The sequence below is a fragment of the Battus philenor genome, unplaced genomic scaffold (assembly GCF_028537555.1).
Source record: "Battus philenor isolate CCGP_79_NKW_IND1 unplaced genomic scaffold, ilBatPhil1.0.hap1 SCAF_25, whole genome shotgun sequence".
Classification (NCBI taxonomy): Eukaryota; Metazoa; Arthropoda; class Insecta; order Lepidoptera; family Papilionidae; genus Battus; species Battus philenor.
Window position 1 is genome coordinate 1,473,852 of NW_027181688.1, and position 13,521 is coordinate 1,487,372.

General features: G+C 38.4%; 1 protein-coding gene across 1 annotated transcript in view; it reads right to left on the reverse strand.

The window, feature by feature from the left end:
• The window catches only part of LOC137924847 (uncharacterized), a 30,673-nt gene that overhangs the window by 10,889 nt on the left and 6,263 nt on the right, over nt 1–13,521 (reverse strand). The window contains exons 5-15 of the mRNA XM_068768225.1: nt 12,388–12,742; nt 9,736–9,803; nt 8,696–8,855; nt 7,966–8,106; nt 6,359–6,445; nt 5,973–6,070; nt 4,522–4,582; nt 3,407–3,535; nt 2,166–2,238; nt 1,935–2,058; nt 1,080–1,197 (exon numbers count right to left, since the gene is read on the reverse strand). Of these exons, the coding sequence (XP_068624326.1) occupies nt 1,080–1,197; nt 1,935–2,058; nt 2,166–2,238; nt 3,407–3,535; nt 4,522–4,582; nt 5,973–6,070; nt 6,359–6,445; nt 7,966–8,106; nt 8,696–8,855; nt 9,736–9,803; nt 12,388–12,742 (1,414 nt within the window). The remainder of the gene's footprint in view (nt 1–1,079; nt 1,198–1,934; nt 2,059–2,165; nt 2,239–3,406; nt 3,536–4,521; nt 4,583–5,972; nt 6,071–6,358; nt 6,446–7,965; nt 8,107–8,695; nt 8,856–9,735; nt 9,804–12,387; nt 12,743–13,521) is intronic.

Here is a 13,521-nt window from a genome sequence, read left to right on the forward strand (position 1 = left end):
AGATTAAACCATATAGTAGAATGAGCAGGCAGTCAATTTCAAGTTTTCCGATGATCTAAGTCACTTATTACGTATGTCAGTAGCTATCCTTGTTATCCCCACTACTGGGAACCAAAAGCTATCCTTCAAGGGTGGTGTAGTAGAACGCCTACTGCACATGAGCCTAGCTTATAGAATCTCAATGAGAACGACTGAAAGCCTGCTTTTTCTCATTTACCCCCCTCCCCCCCCTTCCCCCACAAATCCTGCTTACAATATATTCATCATTACAGCCGAAGATCTTTCATTGCTAGACATCGGGTTCCCTGTGGATTTACAGTTAACAAAATCATCTGTCCACCTACACTGGAAGTCTAATGCTTGCCAGTCTATGGTATCTCACTTTAAGACCTGGGTCATGAGTTACACGCTATGTAGCCTGCCTAATGCTACTTAATCTTATCAATCCCTTGGGTTACGCATACTTTCTACCATATACGCATCTCTATTACTGATTCTCTTTGAGAAATCCTAAGCCTCCTCTGTAGCTTGTTTGACTGTGACCTTGGAAATGAGGTCAGAAATGAGAAACCATTTATTACTGGATTAGACTTTATTTTTGATACATGGACCATCATCATATCAGCTAAATGCTGGACATGAAATACATTGCCTTCTGGGGGAAGATCAGGGTTATGTGGTATTCCAACCCAATAAAACCTCCTCATTGGTCACCCTCGGTACCTTTAAAGGGATCGCCTAACCTTCTACGGATATCGCAGATGTCCTTTAGTACTTTCCTAAGACAGATCCTTGGGGGAAGCCCAGCATCCCGTTCTTGCTGCATTTTTCGGAAGTTTGGGAGAGGCATAAGCCCTACAGCGAGCGTTTTTTGGGTGTTATTATGATGATGATAAGGAAAGTTATATATGTACCATGTTGTATGATCTATATTATATATGTCAGTGTATAAAAACATGCGTGTTTGTGTGTGGGTGTATACATATGACCGTTACTCACATGACTCTATGGACTTAGTCGAGATAGCGGGGAGTTTGGACGTGGAGGCCTGTGGATGGTGATATACATCTATCACTTACCGCAAACCTTGCAGATGAAGTCCTTGACGCCGGAGTGTGTCTTCAGGTGCTGAGTAAGATTCTGTTGCGTGAGGAACGACTTTCCACACTGGCTGCATTTAAATGGTCGCGGCCGATCCTTCAAGCATTCAGTATTAATTAGTTGACTAATTATTAAATTGAAGGTCCTGGGTTCGAACTTCCAAATGGTTACAACCATAAGCAGAACCAGTTGAAAACGATATGCAACCAGCGCCTTCCGATGACTTTATAAGTCGCCGACAGGGAGAAAATCTTAGTCTTACAAGTGACAAATAAAATGATCGCTGTTGAAAAATCTTTTCTATGAAAAGAAACCATTTGTAAATTTAGATAAATCGAATATTTTTATATCGCATTACGCAGGGCTACCCCTTCCTCGGGTTTCTAGCTTTTGTATATAATATGTTCAGGGTTGAGTGGAAGTCTACCTTTTGTGACATAATTTTTTTAGAGTGGGTCTAGATTTCTTGACGTAACATTTTCAGATGTGGGTGGAGTCTTAAGTCATAGTCATAGTTAGTCATTTGTGATGTAATATTTTCAGAAGGAAGAGTCTAGCTTTTGTTACATAATACGTTCAGGGATGGGGGGGGGGGGTATATATTTAGTCACGTAATATTTTAAGGGTTGGGGTCTAAATTGTATGACGCAAAGTTTTTAAAGCGGGGGGAGTGGGGGGATTTACTAAAAAGTTTTTACCACGCAGTATTTTAAGGTTTTGTGACGTAATTATTACAGGGGTGGATGATATCCATGTTCTTATAACGTAATGTTTTCAGAGGTAGAGATGTTTTTTATGAGAGGTTCCTAGGTGGATGGGAAGGAAGCGCTCACCAGATGAGTCTTCAGATGCGACTGGTACGTATACTTGGAGGCGAAGGTCTTGTCGCAGACGCTGCAGCGATGTGGTCTCTCCCCGCTGTGCACGTTCATATGCTCTGTCAGGATCTGTCTCGAGCTGAAATCAAAGCAAAATGAACTTTATTTCTACACGCCTTAGGTTTATAATTGAACAAGATATGACATAGTAACATCAGTGATATATATAAAAATAATTTAGCTTACTTGTACTTCTTTTTGCAAATTGTACACTCGTGTACTTTGTTTCTATCCACTTGTGGTTTACCGCTGTGTTTATCTGAAAAGTAATTTTCGTATATATAGAAGAGTTTCACCCACGATGACGGTTATAGTCTTCCTGCAAGTGACACCTTCACAGATATGAAATATCAGGGCAAATTCCCCTTCTCCCCCTTCCTACTCAAGCTGTCTATCTTTTCCATATTGTTTAATATTCTTTTTATCGATGATTGAGTATGTAGTACATTACCAAGTGGACAAAGCCAACGTATATATATATATACACACACGCACATATATACATATATATGCGAGGGTGGGTCTAAATTACTGGCGACAATTAAGTGCTATAAATAATTTTAAACGAGACAAAATCTTTATACGAGAGAGAGAGAGAGAGAGCTATACTTCCGCATTTATCCATTTCTTTCATACGGGCGTCGTTCAGAAATCATCTTATGTTCCGTTTACCAATTATAACCTTACTACATTTAGTACAATTTTTTGTCCTACACACACAAATATACTACTACCCCCCCCCCCCCCACAATTACATCTTTCTATGGACTCATGAATAGTATCCCTTCTATTCTTTTAGGTCCTATTTCAACTTGCAACTGTTGTATTTTGTTTCTAAATCTACAATGTAATATTGTACATTTCCGTTAAAACAATAAAGTTTAAAGTTACCTCTACCAACCCACATAGCGTTTGTTATATCCATCGGTTAGTTCCTATTTTAAATTGCAATTTTCCTACTCTTTATCCTTTCTTCCCTGGAAACTCCCCTCTCCTATCCTCCCGCGTTAGGTCTCTTTATCAACTTACAGATTGTATCCTTTCCATTCTTCCGTCAGATCCCTTCTCAATTTAAGAATCTTCCACCTGTTTCCTCACACGAAAGGTCCTCCTCCTTTCCCCACTATAAACTCTATAACCCTTCTATTTCTCGATAGTCAATGCTAGATTCAACTTTCTGTTCACCTAACTTCTATTTCTCTTATCTACTTCTTCACCGATGTTATCCCAAGTACCTAATCTAGTACAACTTAGCAAAGCACCTAAGAAGCACGAAAGATAATGTGAAGAAAGTAAGATAAAACTGTAAATAAGACTATAACTGTAAAAATTATTGCCCGAAAATGTAAAATCCCTCTCACTCCCAAGATAGTAGTGAACCAGAGTTCCCCAATAGGGGGGGGGGGGGGTGTATAAAAACAACTTACCCAAGTGAGCGAGATAGTCCGCCTTCTTGCGCATGACGGCTCCGCATAATCCGCATACATGGACCCGCGCGTCATGCACGAGCCGAGCGTGCTGGGCCGCAGCCGCCGCCTCCGTGAACTGAGAATCATCTGGGGAAGATCATCATCACCATTATTTCACCTGATAGACGCCTGCTGCAAGACATAGGCCTCCATCAATAGTCGCCACGATGAACGGTCTTATTCTATCCGCACCCAAGGACTTATAGCAACCTTACTATGTCGTCGGCTCGTTGTATATATACATATATACATACATATATATATATATATATATATGTGTATATATATGTATGTAATAATGTAGCGAACACAAAATTAAAATATATTTTTTAACATTTCACACCAAATTTAAGTTCGACGTTGATTGATGGGACACCTTGTATGATAAAGTAAACCTTCTGGAGTCCACTGCAAAGCAGGCTTCCACCAAAGATCACCACAACGACCACTCTCACGCTATCCGTATCCAAAAACTTCTAACAGTCTGGTCGATACTGCCACTTAGACGAGCAATACTTCGAGTTACGTCCGTGACATTAGTTTTAGCGGATCTAATTTATATCTAATAGATACAGGGGTTACTTTGCGGAAGTCCATCCTAACTAAGAAAGGGACTAATATATAGCTACTTCTGCTACGCATTTATCAGCGGGGTGGCAGCGGTGCACTTCATTGCACGACTACTGCTGAATAGCAGAAGTAGCTATATATTAGTCTAATTTATGATTAGACCTCGCAAACTTCAAGCATAGCCCTCTGGATGCCCTTGAACCCTCTAATGATGCCCAAAATAAGCGACCACGTATCAGATCTGTATGTCATCACAGGCAACACACATTGGTCAAAGACTCGTTTTTTTTTGGACCGGACTGTCGCTGCTGCCCAAATGGTATTTGCAGATTCCGCGGGTTTGAAGAGGCAAGGCGTATAATACGCCCAAAAGCCTTAGTTTACCTGTAGAAGCCTCGGCTCGAGTCGCTTCATTACCTTTTCTTCCGGATTGGAAGGCTGTCGAGCTATTCAGACCTTCGATTTAAACACTATTAGAAATTAATTCAAATATATTTACTCACCTTTATTATCATTCTTCTCGCATATTAAACATTTAAACTGCCCATCCTCGTATGAAATTATCTGAAAGTGTAAAAATTGTAACATATGACTACACATTTTAAAAAGAAATTGGTCTTTGGACAGAAAAAGAAGAATTAAACAAGTATTTTTGAGAAGAGCAAAATAAATAAGTATATATTTTTTTTCTAAGTGATTATCGTGATATAATTATTATTTATCTAACAGAATTAGGCGTCACTTTGCGGAAGTTCATCTTGAGTAAGAAAAGGATATATAATATATAGCTACTTTCGCTATGCAGCAGTAGTCGTGCAATGAAGTGTGCCGCCCGCCAGCCCGCTGTTAAATGCGCGTGCGGCACCAACATTACTCCTAAGGATGTCTCGTGGAGGAGTGAAATACGTATTGAGTGAATTAACGGCGTTAGTTGTGTTTCGCATTGTTTGCCGCACGCGCATTTATCAGCGGGCTGACGGGCGGTGCACTTTGTTGCACGACTACCACTGCATGTGCGGAAGTGGCTAAATATTGGTCCTTTTCTTACTTACTATATATTTATGGTAGCCATATAAAAATACTCTTAGCAAATCATAGATTTCTGAGACAAAAAATTTCAAGTAGGGTTAAGTGAGAAAGCAGTGCTTAGACATAGGAAAATACATATATATGTCGTATTTTATATGTATATATATTTATATACATAATACATATGTATGTACGACAGTTTATCGAAATGAACAAAAAAGTTGCGATAAAATAGAAAAAAAAAATTCTCGTATCTGTAGCGACGAAAATCGGCTACAGTACATACAGTACGATAAATATTGCACATCGACCTTTGGAAAGAGACAATCGGCTAATTTCGACTTCGTAGAGCGTTATCTCTGTCGCATGAAATACAAACAGTCCGGTATCTATAAGGAGCTGTTAAAACAAATATCATTTGCTTCTTTTGATTTTTATTTTTTTATTGGATAAAATACAAAAATTTTTTCTATAAATGGTGGCTTTGGGTTGGGGTAAAATAAAAAAAATATGTACATAGATTATTGCGCGCTGCAACACTAGAAGTGTTCGTATTTATATCTTTCTCTGCCGCACACATCTTCCGTCGCTCTCACACAGACGACACTTGTTATTGGTTGAAAAATAAGAAACTGTAATTGGTTGTATAAATTAATTTAGTTCTAGGATTTGTTAACGTAACGTTAAGATTTTGTATAAATACTCTTGCACTTTTAGAGACAGTCCCTGAAATAACCTTTAAAAATATATATATTTTTAAATATCTCACAATTATTTCATATTCAATATCTTTGCTTTTAAACAATATCAAATAAACACATTGGCAAAGGGTTAATCGGCGTGCCTATCCTCCCCCCTAAAGGAAGTAACAAAAAACCTGGATGTAGATATGTATGCCTAAAATTAAAAAAATAGCCATATTCACCGCACTCGAGTCGTCCTGGGCGATTTCTTCACCGCTTTTACTCTGTACAGACTTCACCTGGAACATCTCCCCGGATTCAACCTTGATGAACGCGCCACCTGGTGGTAAATATAATAATAATAAAGTAAAAAACATGAAAACATTAATGTGGTATACACTCACACACACATATTATATATATATATGTATATTCTGAGGTTTGCACACTTCGATTACACGTTGATTAATGGGTCACCCTGTATCATCAGAATCATCCATCCTCAAAGTTTGCCTGACCTTGGACTCTCGACATAATGAAGGTCACGGGAGCTCCCTGGAGACAGCCTCTGATCACCATGTCACATAATACACTACACACTGTAATAATATTTATTATCTCTGCTCACCCTGTTCCTGAGCTGCCGCAATGATAGCGTTCGCTGTTTCCTCATCACCTGACACTTGAAGTTCAATCTGAGACTCTTCGTTTGAATCTAGACAAAAGAGAGAAAAGACAAAACTGCATATGTTAATATATTTTTAAAAATTCCGCTTTGTTTATACAGGATGATTGAAGGTTTACAAGCTAAACAGGTTATTGTTTAACATATTTCTCAGTGATAAACGTAATGAAAAGAAATAAGAGTGAATCTAAGAATAACGTAAATAAAATAAAATCAATGTATGTAAAATAATAAATTCATTAAAAAAAATTGTAAAAAAAATAATTTTTTTTTGTAAAAAACTGAAAAACGGGGTGATGAAAAATGTAGAATGTAAGGAGTGAATGAAAGATCTTAATGTGCATGGAATATAAGCGCAAAAATAAAAATATAAGTGTTAAAATTATTAAAAAGAAATAAAAGTCTAGTCTAACACATAAGTAAGGAGTACGAGAAGTTTCCAATAGCGGGAGCGTTTAATAATAATAAAAAAAACATTTGTCAACAAAAAGTTTTTACAACTACTTCGAATCATTTATACAGGATAAAGCGATCACTTTTAAATAACAACAAATTTATGTTACACTAATATATTTTCTCTATGACAAAAGCACAGATGTACTTTATATGAAAACATAGATATTTTTTTTAAACTCCTGTTTGTTTATACATGGTGTTTGGTTATTGCTATACAAGCTTAAACAAGTGATTATAGAAATCATTCGTCAACAAAAAGTTTATCAACCTGTAAATAGAGATCACTCTGAATTATAGTTTTTATTACAAAGCCACAGATTAAAAACTTCTGGCAGTAAGTCTGTAAATATGTAAATAAACAATTCAAGCATAAATATACATTACTAGCCGATCCCGTAAACGTCGTTTTGCAAAAAAAAATTAAGGGTTGATCGTAGAGGGGTGAAAATTTAGGTTTGTATGTATTTTTGTATGCTGTATCATAATAAAATAAAAACCAAAAAAATTGTCTAAAAAATTAAAAATAAAAATTAGGGGTGGACCACCCTTATCACTTAGGGGTATGGAAAATAGATAGTAGCCGATTCTCAGACATACTGAATACGCATGTAAAATTTGGTAAAAATCAGTCAAGCCGATTCAGAGGAGTTCAAGTTCGAACACCGTGACACGAGAATTTTATATATTAGATTTAAAAAGCAACGTAATCAAATTATTTTTAATTATTAACATACAGCGTGATTGGTTTTGGATGTAAAAGCTTTACACCTATTTTCAATCACCCTGTACAAAATGATCAGGAGTAGCATAGTTTAATATGCAGTAACTCGAATTTTAAACAGCCATTTGTTACTGTATTATCATTACGTTGATATTTCTGAAACCACTGAAATATACAGGATGTACGTTTTACTGTCGACAAATGATATATACATTCACCACTATATAAATCTTTCACACTTATTACCAATCATCCTGTATTATCTTGAATAGACTATTAACCTTGCCGTCACAACACGTTAGATGCAGACTTCAAACCGGTTTCATACATTTGTAAGCCCACGCCCAACAGTGGGCTGTCTACCTCTACCTACCTTGACTATCACCGTTCTCGTTGCCATCAAAGCCTTCTGTCCCCGGCATCACGAGAGAGATTTCGCTGTCTCCGTAAAGGAACTTCTTTCCTGAGACCACACGGATTATTGATCCATTTTCTCCATCCATTACGATTGTATCTGAAATTAAAAAAAAATAACATTAAATCACGCAAATCTAAGAAGAACCACGGTGAACTACGAAGAAGAATTGTCGGTCTGAACTGGCAGTAGGCCGTTGTGGCTGAGAGGGACTTGAATGGTGACCAGTGAACCAGTAGAAACGGTGAGGGTAGCAATTTCACCAGGTGTATAGACCAAATAGCCAAGGCCACTCGAAGTCGTTAAACCGGTTTTCGTGGCAACCTTTGGCCTATATTTTACATAAAACACCATACCCAGGTAGACAGGTACCCAGACAGGTAGATCTGACAAAGCACTATTCTTAGCGACTGTTGCCGTCTGTGCGATGTGACCACGAGCTGGTGGGCCTAGTGTGGGTAATCCTCCCCCACTCCTAAACCGGTTATCGTGGCAACCTTTGGCCTATATTTTGCATAAAACACCACACCCAGGTAGACGGGTAGACCCAGATAGGTAGATCTGACAACTATTCTGAGCGATTGCTGCCGTCTGTGAGATGGAACCACGAGCCGGTAGGCCTGGTGTGGACAACCCTCCCCCCACTCCTCAAGTAGACCGACATGATAATGAATAATGAATCGCTCACGTTCTTCTTCGTTATCATCTTCCTGGTCGTTCAGGATCTCGTACTTGCTGAGGATGTACTTGTTCTGATCTTCCGACTGCTCTTCAACGGAGACGCCCTCAAGGTTAGAGAGCAGGTTTACATCAAAGTAGCTGCTTGTCTTCGAAGCCTCGGTTTGATTCTGAATAAAGCAATAGCATGGTTGAGAATCTAGATTAGGATTATTGGACGAAAGACCGTCAAAAAGTTAACACGTACGTTTACATAAAAAAAGTTCTATAAGGTCTCTTTGATCTTCTGATTTTTAGTTGATAATTAAATTAAAAGGAAATTATTATGATATGACGTTAGATGGTGGTTCTATGGTCGTCTGTCTTAGGTGCAGTACGCATCTAACTTCACCTGTCTTAGATTCAGACCGTATCTAATATCATCTGTTTTAGATGCAGTACGCATCTAAGGCCGTCTGTCTTAGGTGCAGTACGCATCTAAGGTCGTCTGTCTTAGGTGCAGAACGCATGTAAGGTCGTCTGTATTAGGTGCAGTACGCATAAAAGGTCATTTGTTTTAGGTGCAGTACACATCGAACGTCACCTGTCTTAGATGCAGACCGCATCTAAGATTATCTGTCTTAGAAGTAATACGCATCTAAGGTCGTCTGTCTTAGGTGCAGAACGCATGTAAGGTCGTCTGTATTAGGTGCAGTACGCATGAAAGGTCGTTTGTTTTAGGTGCAGTATGCATCTAAGACAGACGATCCTAGATACAGACCGCATCTAAGATCGTCTGTCTTAGGTGCAGTACACATCTAAGGTCGTCTGTCTTAGGTGCAGTACGCATCTAAGGTCGTCTGTCTTAGGTGTAGTATGCATCTAAGGCCGTCTGTCTTAGATGCAGACCGCATCCAAGATCGTCTATATTAGATGCAGTACGTATCTAAGGTCTTTGTCTTAGACGCAGGCCGCTTCTAACTAGTTCTAATGGAAGTACGTATATAGGTTAGGCTAATCTCTAGCAGTGGACTTTCTAAGGCTGCAATAGTGATATTGAGATGTGATTACCTTGTCAGAGGAGTCGCCAAACACAAGTTTGTCATCTTCAGATGCCGTTATGACGGCCAGGGAACAATCTGTGAAACACAGTTTTATTGTTAAAATTCGAAGGCTTTGGAACCATGCTTAAACCTACTTTCTTTACTTATGTGAACCAATCTATTGTTTACTTCTATACAATATTTGCAGATAGACTGTCAACTTGTACAGAGTATTGACAAACTACGAATATACAGGGTGATTGGTCATAGATGTAAAATCTTTTAAACTTATATCCAATCACCATGTATACCAGTAATTCCCAAAGTGGTCTGTATCGACCCCTAGGGGGTCTAAGGGTCTATGACAACCTGCAAAGGGTCTACGTCAGCGAAAAATTTGGGGTTCCATGAAATGAAAAAGGGGGTCTACAGACTGGACATCATTAGCCGAGGAGATTTAAGATTAACTCTTACAAAATTGACGCCAAATGTTGATAATTTATTATTAAAGCATCAGGTTCATCCTTCTCATTAAAAATATTGACTTATTGCTTATGTTATTTATTTTATGTTTATTTAATGTTACGTATATTTTACATAACAGATACTAAATTTTATTTCGAGTAGTTTTAATTTAAGTTCAATTAATAAATGTATAAATTAACATTTGTTTTTACTTTAAGTTTTTAACACTAAACTTCACTACAGTTAGAAATTTACAGGAAATCAATATCGGGTAAGTAGGGGGTCTACCCAACAGGGAAAAACATGGCAAGGGGTCTACGACACAAAAAAGTTTGGGGAACTCTGGTGTATACAGAGATGACTTTTTTATTCTGCAACATAACGAGAATTTCTTGCAGTACTAAGTTCGCATTGACATATAGTAAATAATAATTATGTATACATATGTACATATATTTTTGGAAAGTGTGCTGCAATAAATATCATGTCAAACGATAAAGGTAGGACCCTATAGGTCATAGATACCCGACGCCATGATAACCCAACTTTCGTTGCTCGTATTACGACTTCTCACAATCTTGACTATGTATTAAGCCCAACTATTGGGACCCCGTCTACCTGGTGGTGGTCAACACACAATAACCCCCCCATCCATCTTTGTCCCCAAAGGTTAACGTTTGCACGAGCGATATGCCCCGCCTATTATTCCAGCAAGATCGGCGACTTCTCCCAATCTTGACTATGTATTCAGCCCACCTATTGGGACCCCATCTACCGGGTATTTGTCGACACCCAATACCCCCCTCCCCCCTTGGTCCCCAAAGGCTATCGTTTCCACAAGCGATGTGCCACGCCTATTATTCTGATCGGTGACCTATCTATTGTGGATATCGTCATTTACGATTCGATCTTACATAGTATAGCCCTCTCCATTGCTTTTTGGTTCAGTTTTTGGGACCTCTCCTAACTCTTTCATATTGAAGATAGACTTGTTAAATTTTAAATATTTTTTCCGCTTTGTGTTTTATCACACTTCTCTTTCGTTCTTTACGATCTCTATCATTTTTCGTGCATTCTTTAAAATTTCTTTCATTCTGTTACGATTTATTTACATTCCATTCACACCCTGCCCCCTCTTACTCCGCCACGCCCCTTAGATCTATTATTATGACAGTATAGTTTCAATTTTGATTTTCATTTCTTTTATTATGACACAGAAGAATTGCTTGTTGAAGGGGTAATGGCTGGGACACATAGCGCGTGCAATCGATAGCCGTTGGAGCAGACATGTTCTAGAGTGATGACCACAAGCCGGTGGACGCGGCGTGGGGAAGGCTTCCCACAGATGGGAGTAGTGCAGGATCGGTCATCGTGGCAATTTTGTAAGAGCTGAAAAGTTCATCATACTGGGTGATCATACTACATAAAGCAGTGGGGTAGCTGTGGTATTTGGGGCCTGGGGCAGATTGGGGCTTGGTGCCCCCCCCTTCCAAAGAGTCTAAATAATTTCAAAATTCAGAACAAAATTTAGTTAATATATATATTTTTTGGTTCAAAATAATAATAAATATATATAAAATAACATTATATCTTAATAAAATATAAAATTTATTGGGAAAATTTAAAAACGAACATTCCTCGCTTTTTGGCTTGCAAAGTCATTAATCACATTTTCAAAATCAATAGTGTCGACTAGTTCATGTTCTATTGACATTATTGCAAGATTATTTAATCTATTTATCATTAAATAATCTTGCAATAATGTAATAATTTATTATTTTGTCATTTAGGGCCCTTTTAAAAAACACTTTATGTGTTTTGTGAATGAAAAGGCTTAAACACTGTGTATATTATATTTTGTAACCGTTTATTTTTTTAATGTTCATATTAATTAACAACTTTTTTAGCATAAAAATAGTAAAAGTCGATATTCTTTTCATGTTATTTACTTTAATTTATGGTTTTCATTTTTCTTTTAACATTTCATTATTCATCATTCAAAAAAAAAAAAATTCAAAAAAATTATTTGCAACTTTGGTGCCCCCCCTACTTGTGGTGCCTGGTGCGACCGCCCCGCTCGCCACCCCCTAGCTACGCCACTGACATAAAGACCATATAAAACGTCTCAGTTCCGTATGTCATCACCGGCAACACACACTGATCAAGAATGATGATTCTAGATATTTAAAAATAATCAAAAAAGTGGATACATCACCTTCATCGATCTCCATGGAATTTTTTTCAATCTCTGGTTCACTGACAACGTTGCCGATCTCTTTCTTCTGTACAGCATTCTTGGAGACGCTTTCACCGATCTTCGTGAGTACGGCTGACGAGAGGAAATCCTTCGGCAGATCCTTAAGGTTGAAGCTGAGGACTGAGCTGGTGGATGTCGCGGGGATTGATGTTGATGACGTCACTATGGGAGCTGTGGGCCGCGTTGTGGACTCCATTGTTGTCTTCTGCCTTCCAGCAAGTGCACTGGTTGTCTTAACACTCTGTGTTAGGACGGATGAGCCAACTGTCACCTTCAGGTTTAGTGTTGATGGCGAGAGGATCCTTATTTCTTGCTGAAATATACAAGTGTAAGTCAAAATTGTTTTACTATATAACACCATTATCTACAATTATGAGCTTAAAATTATTTTTACGTTAGTTCGTAAATCGCCATCATATTTTCAAAGAACTTCGACTTCCCCGCAAACTTAACTATATCGGTCCATCTAGTGGAGGGTCTATCAACGTCTCATCTACCAGATCGTGGTTGGCTCTTCTAGAACCTTCCAGCACCAACGACCATCGGTTGCACGAGCGATGTGTCCCGCCCGCTGCCACTTTAGACGAGAAATTCTTCGAGCTACGTCGGTGATCTTGGTTCTTTTGCGGATCTCATATTCGACGATTGCAGTTGTAGGCGGTACAATACGTCATCGAAAGCCGCACAAAGAACAGGGGAATCCCACGCCAGAGCGTTCTATATTAACGCGTGCGAAAGAGAGCACACAGAAACACTACAATACTTGGTTTTTATTGGTTGAACATTGTTTTCATAGTTTCAAATCGGTATAAATATGGACTAAGCTTGATTTATATACACTTACAAACTTGCTTCTAACCTTCCTTAAAAAACTATCTAAGATCAAAGAATTCTTCAAGTCCTGCTCAGAGATCTACTTCGAGTCAGTCTCCTATTACCCAAAACCTTTCATAGTGAATGCTACTCCCTACTCCCCCCGCACCCCCGCGTACATCAAAACTTCGATGATTGCAATTGTAGGAGGTACAATACGTCATCGTCAGCAGCACATCGAACAGGGGAATCCCACGCCAGAGCGTTCTATATTAACGT